The sequence below is a fragment of the Gavia stellata genome, chromosome 6 (genome assembly GCF_030936135.1).
Source record: "Gavia stellata isolate bGavSte3 chromosome 6, bGavSte3.hap2, whole genome shotgun sequence".
Classification (NCBI taxonomy): domain Eukaryota; kingdom Metazoa; phylum Chordata; class Aves; order Gaviiformes; family Gaviidae; genus Gavia; species Gavia stellata.
In genome coordinates this window covers 50,833,614-50,857,193 of record NC_082599.1, presented here as the reverse complement: position 1 = coordinate 50,857,193, position 23,580 = coordinate 50,833,614, and the positions used below count along the sequence as shown (strand labels likewise).

The window sequence follows — 23,580 nt, the reverse complement described above, 5'->3', positions numbered from 1 at the left end:
GAGTGGAGTTGGTCTGTTGGCTAAATTTGGGTTACATGGAAGACCTATTGGTCAAGACAGTCATCTGGTAGTGACCATGCATAGTGACAGCAGAGGTTGCAAGTGGAAGGATTCTGAATCCAGAAAGCTAGGCACAATTAGGTGAGGCTCTGAGATCACAGAATCACAGAATCATTAAGGTTGGAAAAGACCTGTAAGATCATCAAGTCCAGCCATCAACCCAACACCACCATGCCCACTAAACTATGTCCCGCAATGCCACGTCTACATGTATACATACTTCTGACTTAGAACCAGATATGTCTGATGTCAAAGGTAGGAAAAAAACCTACCATACTCTTTCCTTTGGCTTGCTTTGCACCTTTTTTGTAAAGAAAAGGAAAAAAGTATGCTTTTTCTCTTCTGCTCTCTGTAGACACTTGCATTTGAGTAGCAGGTGTCTAAGCATTTCAGGCTCCCATTTGCAAAACAGCACATGTTCTTGTATGTTGCAAAAATAAATGCATAAACAATTCCAACTATTTGATCCTAAAGCATGTAGTAAAATTAAAATTTACACTCAAACTGAATTTAGCTGAGGAGGAACTCAAAGCTGACCTCTCAATTTTGCTATTTTTCTGATGATTTTAAGGAATTTGAATTAAATACGACATTATTCACTTTAGTTTCTCGCAGAAATAAACTCTACATTCATGAACACTAAGCAGAACTGGTAATTACCCAAATCTTTGTCTGTAATTGTACAGTTTTACTGAATTCTCCACCCTTACTATTACAATCAAGGCCATTGTTACACACAGCCATAGAAATGGAAATTAAATTGCTCTTCAAGTACAGAAGTGACCTTCCCTTTCTCTGCTCTCTTTTACCTCAATTTGAAGTTTTTAACATTTAAGTAAAAATAAATCAGACTCCACATTTGCACATCTTTCACACATTTATTTTGTTGAAACTGATGAAACTAGTAAGTATCATGTCATGAGATTAGCACACTGGGCATGCCTTTTAAAGTGCTTTCATTTTATATTATTTGTGAGAGACATTTTTATTTCAAAGTATGTTTGGCTATGCAGTTTTATGTTTGTTCAAGCATGATGCAAATCCTGCTGAAGACATGGAGAACTTTGAACTCATTTCAGTGGGCTTTGAACTGTCCCTGTATGCCTCAGAAGAACTTGTTATATCTGTTACTGTATTAGAATAAATTAGCCAAACTCTGTCTTCTTGGTAACCAAGAAAATTCTGCTAATTCCACTGAGATTCCTGAAAGTATGAAGAAAAGGGTTTTGGACTGTTTTTATTTTTGAAGCGTCCCTTTTTTGCACTTCCATATATTTGATTGTAGATGGCTTTTCTGTCTCGAAAGCATAAAAAGGTCCAGTTGTTAGAAGCTGAGTTTACGAAATTTTGAAACTGGAAATAAGGTGGAGTGAGAGTAATGAACCATTGGAACAGTTTACTATGAAGTGTGCTGTAAATTCTCCATTACTTGGAGTCATTGAATCATGACTGGATGCCTTTTGAAAAGACATGCTCTAGTTCAACCATGAATTTTTGGACTCTATGTTGGAATTGCTGGGGGAAATCTACAGTCTAGTTATGCAGGGATTAAGCAAGGTGATAACAGTGAATCCTAGAAGCCTTGAAATCTATGCTTCTATGGGTATGTTTTCAATCAGAATATACTGGGGTACTTTTAAGTAAAAACTATATTCAGCTATTGCTTGTTTACAAAGTTTTTATGCCAAACAATAATAAAAATTATTCTTTTATCAATATATCAAAATATAATCAATGTTCTGTAATTATAGTGATCAGATTATGGTAGAGGCTAGCAATATAATATAGGCTAGTTATTAAAGAAAGACTCTTTTTGGTTTCAAGTGTGAATTTTTCTTCAGAACTATGAATCCAGCTGTTAATTAACACTTGGAAGAATTATGTCTTATCATTTATGTCTTACCATTGAAGTTAAAACTTTTTCACTGGTTTCAAAGGGGAACCTGAAGAAACTTGCTGTGACAAGGACATTTTTCATTCTGAACCTGCTAAACTCAAGATTTGCATTAAGCCTCCTGAGAAAGACTACTTTGCATGGATTTTTAGCTTGATCTTGAAACCAAAGGGACTGGCTTTGTTTAAAAAGGCTTCAGAAAAGTACGTAGAGTTTTGGGAACAAATTTCCACACCACCTGTCTCATCATCACATTATGGGCAACAAATGTTATGGGGCAGAAATGAAGGGAGAGAGTTGAGAGGGAGCTCAAACGTGGTGGCTGTTCAAAGGTACCACAACCAAACACATACTACATTCTTCACACAAATAAACACAAAGACATGATCCTTCATCCTGTGCCTTATGGAAATATAGAACAGTCTCGTATTTAAAATTGCATAGTTAAAACAGAATGACAGTACATCTCTTGATATTATCTCAGAGAAAATTGATTTCAACTACTCCACACTGTCATAATGTGCTAGAGAGAAAGGGGATACCATCTGAATCTTTCACAAGCCCAGTACCAAAACTGTCTGTCATATCATCAGTCAAACCTTATTAAAAAACTTTTCATTACAACTAGCAGTGATATAAATTTTACAAATATTTAACCAGGACCCTTTGATCCCAAGCTTGAACATCATACCACTTTTGTGATTGAAAGTGAGAAAAATTCAGTACATTAATATCTCAAGCATGTTAGCCGTGCCACAATAAGGTGCAGAATTCAATTCTGGTGTTGTAATCTTATTTATTTAAGGGAATTTCCTGTTTCTATGTGCTTTTGTATTTTCCTATTTTCATGCTAGCATGGCTCTTATATTTTTTTCCTGTAAATGCACCTCAGTAATGTGACACAGCTCAGGATACTGGGGATTCAACTGTTCCGTTGGCCAAGTGTCAGATAAATGAACCTTACTTGCTATTATATTTTCTAAGTAAGAAATTAGGCAAAACAGAGGGTACGCGTTAAAAACTGGGCAGGTGGCCATATTGCTTCTAAAGCTTTGGAGAAGATTCCCAGGTCAGTCTGGTCAGCAGGTCAGCCTTCTTTATCCACTTCTGGCTAACCAGAATTTCCTATAAAGCAGTTCACTATAATTTTCCCAACCAGTAAGTCCCTCCTAGCTTACCCTAAAAACTATTTGTCTACATAATTTGGATATCCCAGATACCTTTTCGAAGGACAGGAGTTTGTTTTGAACCAGCATCTTCATAGTTTCTAGTAAAAAGTTAATTTATCTTAAGTACTAGCAAACACATACCAGTAGTTAAGGAAAGCTGTCTCAGCCTTAGTCTTGGCTAGCTGGACTCCTCTAAAAATGTAATTGTCTTACTGGCAAAAAGACTAAATGATGAACTTAATTTTTTCTAAATATATCTAGATGTAACTCGATTCTTAATGGTTTTCTTTTTTTTTTAAGTCTTCTAACTAAAATACTAATGGCTGGAAAATAGGGCTTACTGCTATGTCAGAGTAACATTTATGATTTAAGTCTGATGCTACACAAACTTGCCCTGTATGTCTTTGATGATGCATCTCAATCCTGACAGCCAAATTGTGAAATGTAGAATGTGGACAAGTTTTTATTTGGAACAAAGCCTCAGTAAAGCATTACGCTTAATCCCTGCTTACCTGTACTAATGAAAGTTGTTCCGCAACTTAGGAATTGTTGCTTAAAACCATCGTCCTTCGGCTTATATTTTCTCTCTTCCTACCCCATGCATACTTCACTATGTCTATTCATGGCTTTGGAAACAACAGCCTACATTAGAGTCACGTGCATTATTTGGGGCATTTTGGAATGAATCCTGAAGTTTTAGTGCTCAGGATTGTAGAGGCTTGCTTTTTTCACTGGTCTGTGTAAACTCCCCTGTTCTAATTAGAATTAATGGTACTGATTATAGTTGGGAAGCAAGAGACTATGTAATCTAGTGGTTAGGACACTGATCTGTGCTTCTGGGTTGCATTCCTTGGTCAACTACTGTTAACTGAGTGGGAAAATCTTCCCTGTATCAGTTCCATATATTTAGATTAATATTTACCAATTTGTTGAAATAATATGCGGTGGGGGTGGCTCTTGGTACAGAATCAGGCTGAATCAGTCTGAGGGATTCCTGGTATTAGTCAATATATCCTATGAGTGTGAAGCTAGCTACATAGTGAACACTTGGTATGTGCTGGAAGCTATGCATATAACCACTACCACTACTCTAGTCTTGAAATAAGACATAAGTGTTTCCAGGCATTTACTGAATGAACAGTGCTTAAAAGTTGTCTTCCTGCACCTGCAAGCAACCTAAATCTGGACCTTTGAAATTTAGAAGGTATTCTGAGGGATGTTATCTTCAGAAAGAAGGCACTTATGGCTATTTCAACATCAGCACTGTAAACTATCTCATTGTTTATTTCTTTTTCTGGAGACATCCAGCTAATGTGTTTATTCCATAACCCAGTAACTTCTCAAGCTTTATTGCCAAAACCCCAACTGCCCTGTTCCCAGGTGCCAAAACCTCTAACTTTCACCCTTACAGCTTTCACAGTGTTAGATAGATTAAAGTAAAATAAACTGAACTGAAAATAAAAATAACACAAGAAATTGTTATGCTAAATATGTTCTCAGGCTCATTCAAAAAAGCCTTCCATTAAGAAAAAAATTCCCTCTGTCTTTCCAGAAAGATATGAAAACAAAGTGGCTTTGCAGCAGTATTTAGCACAAGTTGCCATAGAATTACATAATTTTGGTTGTAGAGAATAAGTATAAATCTATTTCTGATGTGGAAGAGTGAGTTGCAATACTGGCTTTTAGATTTGTGCTTACTTTATAGATGTAGTTGTTATAAATGTAACTGTAGTATGCTTAGTAATGAATTCCAGCGTTATAGCCTACAGGAGATGTTCTGACTCTGGATGTGCATATGAGAGGGTGTCATGCTTTCTCTCCAGATCTTAAGCACAGACCTATAGAGGCAAGACAAGCTTCTCGTATGGGCTGGGAACGAACAGGGGCTTAGCCATACTTGGTTTTCTGTTGATGAACAAAACTAAAAGAAAAGCTAAGACAAGGGTATTTACAATGTTGATAAAATTACTCATTCCAAGAGGTAGGTTGCGCATTAAAATGAACTTAGTAAAAGCAAGAAGACTTTATCTGGTGATAATTTGCAATATTTTTGTTGAGTTTGTGTTGACTACAATACCATGACAAGTGACATGTCCTTTCTTGGTGCTGCAGGGAAAGTGTTTGCACTTGAGTCCAAGAACAACTCTCAGGGTCTGGATTTAGCTGAAGCTGAGAAAGCTTGTGTTGACCTGAGTGCTCGCTTAGCAACTGCAGAAGAACTGAAAAGGGCTGTTCTGGACTGTTCTTTCGCTGGCTGCACCACGGGATGGCTCGCTGGTGCCTCCACTGGGTAAGGACAAGAGCATAACCCTTCCTGAGAAGTATGAATGACAGCTGTCGAGCAAGTTTTTCTCCTTGACTAAAAATATTACTGAAAAACACTGGCCACAATTCAAGCACCATGCCGTATAACTAAATGTGCCACTCTCTCTACTAAATCAATTTTGTACAGCTAATATTGCAGGGAGACGAATATTTATCAGTCTCAGATCACATATTTCACAGATCTGAAGTGATTTCCTCTTCCTCTTTCCTTCTGAATTATGTCATTGTGGTTCCTTTCCACCTGGCCTATAGAGGGGTGCTGAGCCCTAAAGGAGCTTGTGGGCTGTGGACACTGAGCTCAGTTTGCTGAGCTTCTCATGGAAACCACGTATCCGTCTCAGCTATTTACGCGGGTCTGAATAGACAATAGGCATGTTCAAATAGGCGTGACTTTAGGTGTACTTAGATGTGATAATGCACGTGTGGTAGAGTTTGCTGAGAAAGCTCTCCAAGGAGCTGATACTGTCACTCGATGTGCTGAATTGTATTATTTGAGGTAGCTCGGGTGACTCGACATGGCACTAGGCTGAGCTTTGCCTCGCGTTACACATAGTGCCTCAGGTACAGGTAGGCAGGCTTCATATTTGACGGAGACCAAATCACAGAGAATTGAATTTAAAAAAAACAAAATGGAGGAGCTGAGGGTTGACATAAATGTCTTGTGTCACTGAAGCTGGGACCATACAGGAATTGCCCAGAAGAAGCAGGAGTGGATCTGAAGACCCTTCTCTTTTGAATCTTTCCTTCAACAGGCTTACGAGCCACAGCCTTAGCGTAATATGTATATTCATTCTCTTGAGGCGCTTTACAAAGTTCTCATAGGTTAGAGGGTAATAGCTAATCTACTGTCAATGTTCAATGGTGATAAAGTTTTGTTTTATCAAGATATTGTTTTCAAGTTCCCAAACTTCAGTGTATTATTGTGACAATTATCAGTTATTTAAGTAAGCATTGGTGTTTGTGTATTTTTAGTGGTAAAGTTTCCAAAGGACAGAAAATTGCTACTATTAATGAAAGGCAGTATTTCAGCCACTTCAAGCAAAAGCAACTAGTTCCAGTGATCCTTTTTTTTCCAGGTGAAAAATTGTTTGAAAATGTATTTGTATGTACTTTTGGTCATTAAAAAATATCCAGAAATCTCTCAGGATATAAGACAGTGATCTAAACCCTAAAAATTCTTTTCCTAAGCCAGTTGCTGAGATGTTATGGAGGCTGAAGAGCCAGGAAAACTATCCATCTCTAAGAAGTGCATGGCAAATTTGTTGTACAGGTTCTTTTATACAGCTTCTGTATTATGGAAGTAAGGAGTGCTGATGGGTAGGAGAAGAAACCATCCCTTTTTAATCTAAGCAATACCACTAGTTAGTCCTGAGAGATCCTCAATTAATTACTGCAGGCACTGGAGCTACAACTATTCATAGGCCAGTTGTGGACCTATCCCTGAATATCTTCAATATCAAAATTGGATACAGTGAGAGTATTGTACACATCACACCAGGATGATGTGAGAATGTACACATCATCATACTGTTGGGAAGGAAAGGAAGGGTTTTCATTCCTTCCAACTTTCCGTACTCCATTCCTCCAGTAAACCTGTCCTTAATATGGAAGACTCTAGAACTATTTATCAGAAAGGACGTTGTGGGGGCACATCAGCATGCCATTGCTGTGCTGTCACCACATCTGACCTTCACTGGAGAGCTTCAGCAGAGAGAATAGTTTTTCAGAGCTGGAATTGATACTCTGGGACTATTTTACCCATGGCTGGGCAAGCACCAGAATGTGTGTTACCTGGTTCGCTGAACTGGGTATTTTTGACTCTGGGGAAAACCAGGAAAAGTATAATGCCTAAAAAGGCCATACTGATTTCACCGTTAGTTAAGGCAGCTCTGGAGAAGGAAATGAGCAGTCAAGTACAAAGTATGCAAATGAGACAAAGTTATTCAAGTTGGACAAGCTGAAGTAGAGTATAAAGATTTTTGGAGGGATTTAGGTGAATGGGCAAAATGACGACAAATGGAGTTCAATGATAATACATGCAGGAGGAATATGCAATCTACTTGAAAATATCTTACAGGGTTCTGATTTACCTCTGTCAGCCCAGGAAAGATATGAAGACATCACTATGGACAGCACAAAGAAAACCTCTGACAAACTGCAGCTGTAGTAAAAACAGACAAACAAACAAACAAACAAACAAAGAAGTTGCTAGAGTGCTTAGGGAATGGAATGGAGAATATGAAAAATATATACATATATATATACACACACATATAGGTCAGTGTAACAGCCTCATTTGGAATATTATACGAATTACTGTTACCACATCTTAAGAAAGGTACTAATACAGGGTCAAAAAAGGGCTCAAAAATTATTAAAGGCATGGAAAAGCTATTAAGAATGGACTTAAAATATTTTACTAAATTAATTAGTTAATTTTTAAAATATATCTGTGGGTACCTATTCAATACTTTGGGCATTTACTTTATAAATGGAAACATGATAGCAAGGATAAAGGATAGCTGGTAAACAGAAAAACCTCAGTCCATATTCTTCTCAACTTATTTAACATGGAGAGGGGAAAACAGGCTTCACAGCATGCTCGGAAGGTTGCAGAAGTAGGGAAAATTATTTCCAAAATAAAGCACTCTTCGCTGCTACTCATCTTGGTGGACCTCCGCATCTTCGAACGGGATGGCGTGGCCCAGGGAGAGAAGTGACCTCCTCATGTTTGCCAGGTCCAAAACCACTCAGGACTTTATAGGTTGGCTTTAAAACCTTGGATTCCTCCCAGCAGCTGACTGGTGTCTGGTGCAGATCACAGAGCTGTAGTCTAATATTCTCCCATATCTTCTTGGACCATGTACATCAGAAAGGAGATAGATAGGAGGGAACATTATAAAAGAAGTTCCTAATTTCAGGAAGAATGTGGTTTGTTTTATTTATTTGGTGCCTGGAAAGTATCCTAATCTTTCCCCTGAGGAAAAATGGATTAGACATTGGCAGTAGAAGTAAACACAAACAAACGATGTGAGTGAAGTCATTATAGTGTTGCAGATTTTCTGAGACACTTCAGTCCTCCTTCCACCACATAGACTTAAAACTGAACATGTGCTCTAGCAGAGATGTAAGGACTTTTTCACCTCTAGATCAATTTTCCAGGTTTTGCAGAAGACAGTGACTTGTTCACTTCTGACGGCTATTTTATGGTTTTAGTGAATAATTACAATTCCCACTCCTAGTAAATATAGCCATCACTGTTGGCTGTTGTGTCCTTATTATTATTTTTACAGCCAAATCAGGGCCTGGAAACCCATGGGAGTTTTTCCTGTTATGACTGAGGCACATCGCTGAGTCAGCATGAGCATGTTTATACTGCTCGCTCTCTGGGCTATACCTCTCATATGGGCAAAGAAGAGAATTCAGTCTGAAGAACTGGACCTTATTGGGTAACTGTCAAATTTCTGATGACCCATCAGTAAATATGTATCCATATGTAAGTATGCAAAGATTTTGAGATTGTAATGGGACATCCTGTCTTGGATCCAACCAGGTTGTTGCAGCCCAGCTCACTCCAACCTGCTTCTTACTGATCCACCGCAGTGACTGTTGCCTCTTCAGCTGTGCTGGTAGAGGTGCTCATCTCTTGTCTATTGTAAGCCAGAAGTGAGCAGGGTGGGCAAGCAGCTGCTTACTAGTTAGGGTGTTAAGAACCATCATTCTGCAGAGAGTGATGCTGGTGGAAGAAGACACAAATCTGCTGGTGGAGACGTTCACCTTGCATTCTCTAACCCACTGCAGTCCCTGAAAACCGGGCTATTCCTAGCAGCAGGTCTCGACAAATGTGATTCATTTCAACTGATATAGGGTGGAAATTGCTTAAACAAATAGTCCCCTGACAGCAAATCCAAAGAGACGATAAACTTGGTAGTGTTGTGGTTTGAGCAGCCTGGGTCAGAGCCTCTTTCACAAGCATAAGGGGATGTTTTTTGTCTTCCTTTCAGTTGTTCAGACCAACCCAGTTCAGAGTTCAGGGCTGTCACTGGCAGGTCCGAGGACTTGGAAACTTTTAGAGAAGAGCCACTGACAAATAGATAGGGGTAAGAGGATAAGGGGTAACTTCTTCCAGCAGCCCAGAAGTAAACCATTTACAAGTCAGTCCTGAAATGTGTAACTTATAAAGCATTACATATTGTTACATTTCAGGAAATGAAATGTCGTTAGGCAGGTCTCATTTATCAGATGAGCCCTAATAGCTATTTATGCTAAAATGACAATCTTATGACTTATTTGCATGTCAGACAAGTGAGTCACTAAAACCAGCAAGCAATCTGCCAGAATATAAATGAAAAAAGGTGGCAGAGTTCTTTGAAGGCCTCTCACTGCTATCTTTTGAATTCAGATATCATACTGGAAAACCTTGTGTCAAGTCCTGCAGCGCTGGGCAGCGTGTTCTGTAGGGTCTTATGTTCATTTCTGGGGTTTTTGAAATTTGGAAAATGAACATGACACAATTTTTCTTGTGATCAGCCCTGTGCACAGAATAGTAGAAAGCAGCTATTTATTTTAGAAATTGCAAACATCCTCAACAGCTTATATTAAGATATTCATAGCAAATTTACTCATTTCCATCACTTTTCTAGGACTGAAAAGCTGAAGCTGTCCTATTCCCTGTCCTGTTCCTTATTTGTCTACAAAAGAATGAAGCCATATATCCCTTCTATAAAGGCTTTGAAACTCTGCATAGACTTTCTATTCTATAATAGACCTCCTACAGGGCTGTCAACCTGTTCCTTTGCATGAAATTGCCCTGGGCTGTTTCCTACCCAGTCCCTGGAGGATTTATCTCAGAGGGGATAACTCTGGAGTGAGCAAGCACAGTCAGCTAGAATAAGCCTTGCTGTGGGAGTCAGAAGACTGGGGTTCTTTTCTTGGCTGACCACAGACCAGATGTTTGCTGCTAGGAAAATTACTTCATCTCTATTTTTCCTTCCTTTTGTTAGCTCTTGGGGTTTTGCGCTGACTCCTATTGAATGCTTCTACAGTGTCAAACACAACAGGGCCCTCACTGCAGATGACACCAGTGGGAAATGTTATAATAAGACTCAGAAATGATATTTCACAAGACTACGTACTTCTTTTTCTGCCTACTGCATGGGACTTGCCCAGCACCTGGCAGTAGGGTAACAACAGCACATTTCTTGGGAAAGAAAAAAGCAATATCCAAGGAATGAAGTAAGGGTCAATCACTAACCTGTGCCAGTCCTCCCATCTGTGTGTGTAGACCCTTGGCCTTGTGGGCGCCGTGAAATCTATCCAGGTGTACATGCTATATAACATGTCCACTTGCTTATTTGCAGAGAAGCAGTCCTAATGATATGTCAATTTGGCAAGCTCTCTGGTTTATTTCAAGGCTGTGCTCTGCTGCCTGATGATAATGCATACAAATGTGCTCCCAGATGTCAGTATGAGGTGGGTCAATTAATTCCCTTCAAGAGAAAAATCCAGACATAGCTGACAGGACACGGTCCAATTCAAAATGCTAAAATCGGTTATGAAACTGTCTGAGGAGGTCCTGCACTCTGAAATACCTTCATGTCACAAACTCTAGTCCCACAGCCCACAGCTGGTGTCATGCTCTACTAGAAGATGACTTTGTCTTCTCATTGTTTCTTGTCAATCATCTCAGAAAGTCTCAGGCAGAGAAAAAACAAAGTAGTTGTGTTTCAGGAATGGGGATTTCTACATGAAGCTCAGTCAAGAGACTTGAGTTTAACGTATGGACATGGCCAGTTTACTCCAAGGAATGATATCACTGAGCAATGTGGGCATGAGCCACTTTGCATCAGCTTTGAGGGGGATGCGAATCTTTTCTTGGCACAACCTGGGAAGACAGCATTGGCAAAGTATGACAACCACGGTTCCTGTAAAACAGACACCCAGTAATTGAAGAATTTTTTAGAAAATGTACTTTTTCAGGAAAAGCATCATACAAAAGAAAATAAATTTTTGATGTATTTGCTAGGACAAGCACCCGAAACGCCATCTGCTCAAATGTAGCATGACAGTCCTCAGAGTAGCCATTTACTTAGCTGGGACTTGCACTTTTAAATTGTATTTTTACTGGGAGGTTTTTTTAACAAACTTTGAGGGCTTTAGTAAAACTTAAGTAAACTTTGGCACAAAAGGTAGGGGTATGCTAGTGAATTTAGTTAGTGCCAGAAGGTTAGAACTCATTGTTAAGACCAAGGAAAATCACAATATTGAACAGGAAGGTAAGCCTGACTTCAGAGATGGAGTAATAGAAATGGGGTGAAATATAACAGTTACGTGAAGACTAATAGGAATTTCTGCCTTAAGCTAGCAGTTCAGCTGGAAAAGGCAGAGCAGGAGAAAGAGCTGGGTGTATTCACAGAACGCAGGACGGCAGTGAGCCTGTCGTAAAATAAAATAACTCATGTAAAATTTGTGAAGAAAAGGAAATGCAATCCTCCTGAAAGGCATCCAGCAGCTCTTCCAGGAGTGAGAGGGCAGTACTGAAGGGCTTGAACGAGGCACAGGTGAGACACCACCTGCAACAGTGCAATGTAATTCTTGGCGTCTAAGCTCAGAATGGATAAACTCAGACTAGGATCAGTCTAAGAAAGCACCTCTCATCAAAAATGATTAAAGGTGATCAGTTTGTTTAGCCTAGCAAAATGAAGGCAGAAGGGGGATACGCTTACTCTTAGCAAATGAACAAGAGCAACTAATACCAGGATTTTAACTTGCCAGGTAGTTCTAATGGGGTTGATTTTCTAATTTTCAAAAGAACTTCACCTATTTTCCCTTTTTTTACAGTCTCTGTAATGTTTAGTCCTATCTGAAAGCCTTTTGTTTGACAATTGAGCTTCTTTGTAAATTAATAGCACTCAGTAAATATTTTTGGGTTTTTTTTAAACTCTTTGGTAACTAATTGATAACATCTGTTATGAAAGCTGTGGATTAAATCGGAGCCCATAAAATGAAATCGGGTAAAACCAACTTTTTAGTGACACTTGCCGTATCTTTGAGCACTCAGCTAGTCCAGGCCAGGAAGCAACGTGATTCTGCTCTATATGCCCTAAGAATGCTCAAATTATATGTACATAGCGATATTATAGTAAAATGGCTATATAAAATCTTTCATACTAGGCTACAGTATGAAAATCTGCATGAATGGGCCATATTTATTTAATGAACAGAGGCCTTACTATTTCAGTAGTCATATGTACAATTTTAAGCACAAAAGGCTGCATTTTGGTGTATATTTTTAAGAATCTAAAGGATATTGGTTCTGCCTTGGTAAGATCTCCTTTTGACATTTTCAGTGGCAGTATTGCTGTTGGAATGTCTTCATGTCACACTTAGCAGCTGCTTTCTTTGGGTCACATCCAGCCAAAATTAGCCTCTATAGTTCCCAGGCAATGGACTTTCCAAATCCCACCTGTGCTCCCCTTCATGACTTTTCAGGGAAGTTTTCTTCCCTTCGGTAATCGTGAACATGTCATTTATATTTTATTCCTCATCAGAGCCAGCTTTATAATTTGCAGTTTCCCAGACTACAGGAGGGAAAGACTAAGAATAAAAATCCTCTACTTTGGCTTCCAGACTACTGATTTTTTTCCTCTCACCTAGTTACTGAAACACAAGTGGTAAAGCTGACCCATGAAAAAAATTAGCACAGGATGTTAAAGATTTGTCTTGACTAAGAAAAGCGATGAAGCTTTTAACTTTCTAATTAGGGGAAGGTTTGTTACAGTTATATTATGTTATGAGCCAGCCTTTCACATTGCCTCAGCTAACACATTGTTGATGATGTTCTTCTGAGTGGAATATATTCATACACAAATTCATACTACTATGAATAAATGTCATAAGACCATTCTGACTCACTTCAGTGAATTTATTGACTGAGACTACAAAACTTACAATCAATTGGCAGATAAAGTAGTGACTGCAAAACATCCCAGTCCCACCTGCTGGTTTCTGTGCTGATGGATCATGCTATGTCATATAAACGCAGCTGTTAACTCCATGTGTTTTGACTTGGGTTTACTGAAAAGTTTTCAAGTATCACAAAATCGCTGTGTAGTTGTTTTAGAAAGTAGAAGTACCAGTGGATTCTACTATAAACAGAATTTATAATTTATATATAAATATTATGTGTTTATTAGATATATCTTTATTATACCTGCATATATGTAGTATATAAAATTAAGTATCATTACTATGGCTTGAGTATATCATTATGGTATAATTAATAATATATATTACATAATAGCATATCACGGCATATTGTGAAATCAATACTATTCATGCCAGCTTTTTCTGATGTTTCCTTCTTTGAACAGAGAAATTAGGACAAGTGCAAAATACACCAATTACTCATTGGTTAGTTAATAGATTAGAAAAAAATTAACCAGTGCAAGAGTAAGTGGAAGGCTTCTAGGAAGTCTGGTTCATACGTTATTGTGCTATATATTAAATTTTCTCCTTATGCACACACATGATAAATGCAATATCTGAGTCATGACCCAGGAAAACAATGATCAGCTTGGCCAACCTCTGATCTTTTTATTGGGGTAAGTACAGGGGAAAGACTCTTAATTGTTCTTAATCGGATGAATTGTACAGCAGAAATTAAGCTAAGGTTCAACACAGTGCAGAGTGTCTGTGGTTTCTTGCTTTCTCACTTGAGATGAGAAGAGGCATCATGAAGCAGGTTGTCCTCCTAGGCTGGGTAGCAGTGGACTGAGAAGATTGTCAGTAGCTTTTGGCTTGGCTTGTCAAGAAACCAAAGGAAACACCATCAGGCACCTCTCACTTTCCATCAGAGAGCAGGGGCTGTTGTCAACACCACTAAACTCCCTCCTTTCCCAACTATTTTTTTACTTTACTGATAGTATGTGGTACTTATGCTGTCTATAGCAATAGTGATAGTGTGATGATTGATTTTTATGCTTTGATTGGGAGGGAGAGTTTTTCAGAGTTCATGGCAGCGTAAGAGTAATTTTCAGGGATGCATGGATATTTCAAGCAGATATGTGTTAAATACAGAGGATTATTATGGATGACCTGCAGCCTGAAGTCAGAATGTTCCTTCTGAGCACGTCTACTTTCATAAGAGATCTCCACAGAAGGAAAAATGAAATTGCATCTATTTATTAAATACAAGGTACAAAATCATGTATTACACTGCTCTAAGCATCAGATTGTCTCCTAAAAAGATGAGTAGTGAGCAAGTCTGTATAAGTTCAATTATTACATGAACGTAGCAATAAACAGAATTAAAGTTCTCCGCATGACTACATTCTTCAAAATGGCTGGGTAGGTGGATGTATCCCTAAAAAAAGTATAAACTTTGTGGCATTCTGTCAACCATGATGCATGCCCCAGTGCAACAATTCAAAATAGTAAAGAAACGAACTAGGTGACACATTTCCACAACCTCTCAGCAGGGTGCTGGAAAGAGTAGGAAAAATGTACAATTATTTGTTTCTTATTTCAGCATGGCAATGCTGCTGCTGAAGAAATTTTAAAATATGTTGAATTCTGAATTTATAGCTACTTTTTGGTCCTCAAATGAAAAATTTAACAAAGTTAAAAGCATCAAAACCTACCTTTTAGAACTGAGACAAAGTGTACCTATGTACTTAATCTATAATTATAGATGAAAACCTAGCATTTTAGGATTTAGGGAAACATATAACCACCCTCAAGGACTCAGAGAAAAAAGACTATTATTGAATATTTTTAGTCATACCTGGCGTCCTACTGGCTGCAAAGAGACCATTTCTATGCCAAAGGTGCTGCAGGTCTGATCGCTAGACCCACTACTGAGAAATGCTAAGCACTCTTGAAGCTTCTTTCAGCAACAGTAATAACAGCATACTGAAGATGTTTAAAGCTTGCAAGATTGAGCTCATGGTAGGAAACTACTGACAGAGAAGGAGGAATGGGAGAGATGAAATAGAGTTTTCTTTTTTGTCTATTTTTTGTATGCTTACAAGACATGACTTCTTTCATCTCAGAAAAATTACATTAGAATGTTTGCAGTTCTAATCAGATCAGTTTTAATATGACAAAAATCCAAATTAAAGTCCTAAGTAAAAGATTAACCAGGATCTAGTCTGTGTAGGAAAAAAAGAAATAGACAGCAAAGGCAATTTTTAAACTTCATGTAGAAAGAAAGTTTAGTGAGAAATAAATTTCAAAAATCTTAATGTCATTTAAAGCTTTTCTTTATGTATAATGTTAAAATTATGTGCAGGTTACACCTCTGTAAGTTTGGTCTCATTGGATAGCAGCTCAGAAATGCTCTTGAAATTAATTAACTAATCAATATGTTCTATCAACTACAAACTTGTAATTCATTGTACAATACTTGAAAAAAAAGTAAGAACTTGCTCTTCAAGTACACAATCTTACATGTGAGCCAGGTATCCTGTTTTGGAGATGACCTGGATATACCAAGGATGTGTCACCCACAGATAACTTTTTAGCATCCTGAAGAAATGATAGAGAAATTACAGTGCTTTGGGCAGAAGCAAAATATATTGGCTAGAAACTGGAATTAGAAATCAGAAAATCCAAGATAAGATTTTCAAAAGTGGCTTCCAAGTATCAGGAATTTTATCCCTTGATTGAGCATAGAAATGAATGTGGCCTGATTTTCAGAGACCAGAATTTTATCATGGCAACAATTGTCAAAGCTGGTTTTTTTTAGGAGAGTCTGAAGTACACAATTACAGACAAAAGGCACGAATTTTTAAAGACATGTCAGTAACTGTCTACTCAGTGTTGCAAGGCATAACTGATCTGGGTACCTAAGTGAGTGAGTAATTATTGGAAAGATTAAGATTGGTAAGGCACTTTTTGAAGAGGGGCATAACTGTTTCGTTCACTTAGGTCTTGTAAGACCTGGTGGAACAATATGTGAATATGTGAATTTTCCTAAAATTGGTGGCCTGATTCTCCCAGTCATCTGAACTCGCATTGGCAGATAAAGTCACTTTTGTCTAGGTGCCTGATTACGGACTCAGAGGACTCAGACTTTAAATGCATTAAATTCTAAGAGAACTTGATTTTAAATATTGTCCTTCAAGTGACCCCCCCAAAAAAATCAAGGGGTGTTGTCCTTACAAAAGAAACATATTTAATTTGAAATCGTAAAGGGGCTTTCAGTAGGGTGTGACATCACATACTTTTCCAGAGCAGAAGTGTGGTAGGAACCATTCTGGTACATATGCATGACCACCACCATATGGCATGTTTCATGTTGCTTTTGTCTGTTTACATTAAAAGAACATTGAAGTTGCATGTTTAACTGCTCAAAAGCTAACACATGCCAAAATTAAGATGGTCTGCACAATTGTAATTCACTCCACTTGTGCAAATCAATTGTTATATAGTATTTAAGTGCATGATCAAATACTGGTTTCCACTGGATCTTTTCCATGATCAGTGAAAGGGCAGTTAGTCAACATTTATTTTATTCTCCAAATTGAGCATGGGACTGATGGCAAAACTAGTTCAATCATTGCACAATACGAAATGGTAGATTTTCTTCCACTGGAAAGACTCCTCTTTGGAAAGCATTTTTGTCTTGCTTTCACTAGAATAGCTGACCGTGCAACACTTCTACAAACCTGCCGTCCGCAAAAAATAAAACCCACACCATTAATATCCAGCTGCAAAAATGTGGGCTGAATTCCCTTTCCCAGCCTTTGTAGCCTTCAGTGTAACAGTAAAACCAGTGTCTTCTATAACAAACTGTCTTTTATTTGTTAGTTTTAAGCAGCCGGTACAGCTGAGAGAAGAGATAATTAGTAATCTCTTCCTTTATGATGTTCAGCATCTACAGAGTTGTAAAACCAAATACAGCTATATTAGCTTTGTTCAAGCCTATGAAGGGTAACAGGTTCAATTACGTACTGCTGAGTACCAAGCCAGAAGAACTGGAGTTTAAACAAAGGTGTGGAATTACTGTAAAAAAAAAGATAGCAGCTTTTTCTTCCAAGAACTTGAGATTAATTTTCTGAGCTTGCCTGTGTTAGCTTTTGAGCAGTTAAATATGCAACCTTAATGTTCTTTTAATGTAAAAAGCTAATGATTTATAATCTTTCAGACCAAATCTTGAGTTTTCTATTCATTTTTATCCAGGTGCCATTGGTGGGAATATGTATTGCTGGAATGTGAGAGCAGAATGTGGCTTTAAATATGCTAGGACTTGGTCTGATGTTTAGAAGTATTACAGAATATAATAAGATAAACATTCTTAATTGCTTCCTATGCCTTGAACTGATCTACAGCAAACATTTTTTTTTAATTACTTCTAATTCTCCCTTGGCTTTTTTCATAGATCTTCCCACACTAATGCCTTATGTGCCAACTCAAACAGTTAAGCTAAGGATAAAGCCTGACTACTGTGATAAAAGATCTCCAAATTTCACCTGTGTGTACAACTCCAGAAGATTTCTGATTTTTTTTTTCTTCTTCTTCTTTATTTTAGGACAATTATATGCAGAAAGACGGGCAGCAAACAGCAGAGCGTGAAAGCCATTGATGTTAAAATTGAAACCGATCCCTTTGTGAATGACCAATATGATGCTTTTTGTGTAAAGGATGAAGGTCAGCACTGATATACTATTGAAATAATGCACAGTCATCGCTGTCTTGCAACATTAAAAGTTTTGCCTTCAGTTTTTCTACTGCCGAGAGGCAAAGAGGGAATGTTAAGGAATAAATCTTTCTAGTAATCGCCCGCCAAGTGAGCCAACTGATACATTGGTTGCAGGAAATAAATTGCATTATCTTTTGTCTTTGCTGCAGTTTAGCAAGGTCAAACAGCAGTAGTGATCTGGAAGAACCCATTTTGGTGTTCAGAGAACATACTTTATGGAAAAGAATATATCTGGCACCAATATAACTTAGATGCCTGAAGCATCTCCCATACTCAGCACTGTAATTGAATGTACCTTGGAAAGCTGGCTTCCAACTGCAAAACATTGCCTGTTGCATATCTGTCAGTATGCAACATTTATATGCAGATAACTTAATTGCCTCCATTTTAATGTTTTGGTTTGGTTTGGTTTGGTTTGGTTTTGTTAACAAGTGTAGACCAGCCTGCTAGGGACTTGGGTATAACATGGATGATTCTGAAAACCAAATTATTTCCAATTTAAGTTGATTCTTAAACTTTTTGTTGTTCAAATGCCAGAATCCACAAGCAAAAATGGAGTCTGAAAGCAAAAAATAAATTGTTACTGATAGGCAGGATTGTGTAAAGAAATTTGGGAACCCCTGAAACAGATTGTTGATGTACGCAGTGAAGTTTCACGTCTCGTTTCCGAGAAAAGCAGGGGCAAGCAGATGGCATTTACTGAGAAACAGTAAGTTCACAACACAGGGGGGCATTTTGATAAAGAGTCAATGGCAGCAGTGGGCATGAAAATATGGTTGAAGTGAAATGTGGTAGAGGTGATGCATATTTGATGTGCACCCAGTCATTCAAAAATCTCAGAGTTTGACTGACCATCCTCTCAAATAACCCTCGTGATACCAACTCCAGGCTCCGTGCTGCTATGAGCAATGCCAGCTCCGTCACCCAGTTGCTAATGTTGTCACACAAGCACCTTTGTGCTTTCTTCCATGCTGCTCCTCACATATAGGAGCAGCTCCCTGTAAACATCTGCAAAACTCTCTCATTGTTTTCCTTCAAATCTCTCTTTTGTCATCATTCCCCCCTCGAGAAAAAAACCTTGCGATGGGTGGGACAGCTGTGGGATGCTGAAATCATTGCTCTGGCCACTATTGTTCCATTGTGCCCTTGTGCTCCCCTGTCTCTCCACCTGCTGTGTCTGAGCTTACACGTAGATGCTGGATCTGGGGGAAGGAACTGTGTTTGCCTTTTGCATTTGGTTACTGCTCACCATAAAGGGGCAGTAAAGGTGAAGATAAGAACATGGTCTGACAATGCTTGTTGGAGAGGAGTGCTACATAGGACTCAGAAACTGCATAGTTAAAACTCAGGGGAAAATTTGCATCATTTGCAAAGAAGAGGCAATTTATGAACAACTTGTTTGGTACAAGGCAGGGCGTTTCCTGATGACAGAATGCGATGATCGTGCCAATACACTCACCAAATAGTCCTTACACACAGAAGCATTTCTGGATGACAATAAGGTCCCCTCTTCTTTGAATATCTAAAAAATTTTGGATGCAGAGTCGATGTTTGAATAGAAAGTCTTGAGTGACGTTGTGTGGCAGAGCCTAGTCTGTAGTTGGTTTGAAAAGAGCTAAGTCCAGAAAGGAAATAGCCTTAACACACAAGTGTAACACACAAGCCAGCACGAAGCAGCTGACTGATGAAAGAACATCCTACACCTCAGGGATGCCACTTTCAGTTTTGGGAAGTAAATATCCAGTAAAAAGCAACAACACAGCTCGCACCACAGCCTCAGAGATAGCATATCTGTTCTGCTGTTTTGTGTGTGTGGCTAATAACTACACGTCTAAGTTATGATTAATTATTTGTTTCTTACTTAAAACCTCCCAAGTATTTTTTTTCTTTCAGAAAAGTGGACATTGCTTTTAATTGATACAATTTTGATTATAATACAGTAATAAATTAGTATTAAGACCTATGTATTTAGTATTAAGACCTATGTATTGACATCAAGTACAAAAAGCAAGTTGTTTTGCCCTGCTGAAAGTGATAAATCCCAGGTTTCTTCCACTGAGAACTATGTCCGCATACACATTAACCACAAGCCTTTTCATTTCTTCCATATCCATCCAACCAATAATCTGCAGTCCCATATGAAATTCATCTAGTTCTTTCTCCAGTATTTCTTAACCTCACCCTCTACCCACCATCTCCCTGCCTTCAGGGCACTCTCAGCTCCTTGCCGGCTCCCGGTGTGGCTGGCTGGGCAGGAGTCAGCGTGTGCTGTGGCTGCCTTAGAGCTAATATTCATAGCTCTAAGCTATGAATATAGCATATTTAGCTGGTTTGTTCACCTGTATGCAATGCCGATCGGCTGGCCAGCACCGCTTGTGGGAACAGGTAAGAGCTGAGTCCTGCCTATGCCCATCCCAATGGAAAAGACGCCTGGCTCTGGCTCTTTCCTCTTTTAAACTCATCTTACCAAAATGAGCAGGCACTCAGCAGCTTTCCCTCTTTGTCAGACTTGGCTGAGATCAGCCAAAGGCTCAGACAGACTGGCAGGTTGAGGACGGGCAGAGGGATCAGTCTCATCAGCCTTCTCTTCTTCAGAAACTAAGTTGATGATAGTAACTCTTTACAACTCTTATTTTCAGTTCTTAGGGTTGAGCAAAAGGCATCTTGAACCACTGTGAAACTTCTAGTACAAACCATCACAAAATTCCCTTCTTAGGGCTTGATTTATAATTAATCTTTACTCAGTTAACATTTAGCACGCGAATGAGTTCAGCTGAATTGCTTAAGTATACACCTCAGCATGCCTCAACAGCCGGGGCAGTGGTTAGATGCTAGCAAGAGCTCTGGGTGTGCTTATAGGAACAGGATTTTACAAATAAAAAGCCTGAAGAGAGAGATAGATGCCTTTTTTTGTGCTTCTGAAATGGATTTTTTTTCTGTACACACAGAAGAATCACAGCAGTCTTTGATAGTAAGAGTCATGTTTTCCAGAGAATTGGTACTAAGAGTTATGTTTGACAGGGAAAGATGTAGCTGTAATGTTTTATGAATGCTGTGAGTATTGCTGCAGGTTTTGCAGCACAGAGAAATGTGTCTTCTCAGTTTCTTGGAAACAAATGTTTTATGCAGCCATTAAAGTCGGGAAGACAACTCTGTACCAGCTCAGGATCTGCTGAGATCAGAAAATGTCTCTCTTAGCCCCGAGTGCCAAAAATTACCTAAAGATATATTAGATTCTGCCTATTCTGAAAATGGAGTATCACACGTAAGTCAGATCTGGCCCACAGAGTGTGTATTTATTGTCTATCAAAGCTCGTAAGAAAACACCTCGAAGTATAAAAGAGATAAAGCAAGAAAAACAGAAAGCTGGAATTTTTCCTACCGGTCTTATTTTTTTGCAGGACCGCATGCCATTCAGTTTCATATGTATACAATCCTCTCGGTTCCCTTTCTTGTATTTTTTTGAAATGCAACAAAGGGAAGATCTCTTTGTTAATAGCGCCCAAGTTTCACTGGTTCTTTATTTTGGTGACCCACTGATATTTACAGGCAACAAGTAAGATTTCTATTCCATAAGGCTTTGATGTGCTGCCACCATAGAAAAACTAAACAGGCAGCAACTTGTAGTAGCATACAGCATAAATGAAAATCAAACTTTTTGAAACATGACTGCTGGCTCCATATACTCATCAAAGCTTGATGGCTTATGTGCATATTTCAGTTTGCCTTTTTCAGCAGTGAGAAACATATAAATTAGTGTCTTCTTTACAGCAAATATATTAAATGTACTTTACAAGAGCAATCAAACTGCAATTTTCTATATGTAATATTTGAACCATTTCTTTGTATTTGTCACACTTTGCTGTGGATATGAAGTTTTTAATTTTTTCATCGCTACAGCTTCCTTTTCCAGAGCTTTGCATATAGTTGACAGTGAATTTCCAGCTACCTGGTGATGTCATTTAAACTAATAAATGAAGTTATTCTTACAAGCCCTATCTGATGAAAGAGGTATTGGCATCCTAACATCGGTAGCTTACAAGCAGCACTTATATTGGCTATGATTGAGTTTGGGTTCTTTGTGCTCTATTTGTACTCAGTATTTTTATCCAAGAAGAAAAATTCCATATGCTTTAGTGTCTCTGCAATCAAGAAGGAAAACAAACATCCGCACTCATCTTTCATAGGGCTGAGCATTAAGAGTTGTGTTTTCCAATTTCTTAACGACGAGATGACATCCTATAAATTCCAGTGGTGTCTCTGGAAAAACTCCGCTGAATTGGGTGTTTGTAACAGGGGGTGTTTTACGTCAAAGAGGATGTTTCACGTCAGCTTTCAGAGCATGGTACACAGTTAAAGTAGCAATTGTAGATAATCAGATTTCAGTGGATTCCCAGTTCTGCCAGGTGGCGTGGAAGTTGAAGTTTGCATCTTTTTTGAGTTGATTTTTTTCCCATTGATCTTAGGCTGTCCTTTCTGCAGACGGTATTTTATCAAGACATCTCAAAAAAATCTTTACAAACTGATGAGATGCTTGTAGTTTAAATCAAGAAAATGCTTCTGGAGGATTCTGGATTGGGAGGAGGGGTGCTGTGTTCTTAAAGTGACTTGGGTCGACTCTTTGCCAGAAATCACCTGTCACAAACTCCTTTCCATGCACGGTTTGGAATTAAAGATGCTCTTCAGAGGGGCCATAATTACTAAAAACCAATCAAGACTGAATGTAATAAGTCAATTAACAAGAGGTGTCTTCAGTCTCTTGTAAAAAATAGTTACTGAATTGGTAAGAGGTCTGTAACCAGAGTCATCACTAGCCCTAACATACCTATGCTCAACACATATCTTTGCTGAGCCACTTATTCCCATTCAGTTGTCAGATGTTGATTCTATCCTGATTTCCACTCATGTATATTGAGTTCTTTATCGACTGCGGTGGTGATTTTCATTCCAGGAGACAGTCTGTGTCAAATTACTGCTGACACAAGGCTCTTCTGCATACTGCCGCATTGCCATGTATGTATCTCTGCTGCCTCACTGCGTAACTCAATCCATCCTTGCTTACTGCAGGTCAGCTACCAATGTATGGAGCCCTGTTAGGTGTTTGACCTCACTGTCAATATGTGGCTCAGATTTGCAACATCTCATCTTCATAAAGTGTCATCCAGAAGGTCACCTGCCGAGTCTGCTGCTTGCAGCTGATGATAGGACACCAGAGCTCTCCGTGGCAAACTCAAGAAGGGTCACGATGCCCAGAACCAGATTCCAATTTTCCAGGTTTGAGGATGTGGTCTTGCACAAGCAGGCAGAGCATGGGATCCATGGGATGGGGCTTGAGTCCTGAGGCAAAATAGTCAAGCGCATCAGGCTCTTCTACTGGGAAGGGTGCATTGGGCTCATCTTTAACAAGCACCAAGAAAATATGGTGGTTT

At 38.7% G+C, this 23,580-nt stretch overlaps 1 protein-coding gene across 1 annotated transcript in view; it reads left to right on the top strand.

Moving 5' to 3' along the window:
- SUSD5 (sushi domain containing 5) overlaps positions 1-23,580 on the top strand; it is a 40,930-nt gene that overhangs the window by 2,870 nt on the left and 14,480 nt on the right. The window contains exons 2-3 of the mRNA XM_009808857.2: positions 5,236-5,413; positions 17,981-18,099. Of these exons, the coding sequence (XP_009807159.1) occupies positions 5,236-5,413; positions 17,981-18,099 (297 nt within the window). The remainder of the gene's footprint in view (positions 1-5,235; positions 5,414-17,980; positions 18,100-23,580) is intronic.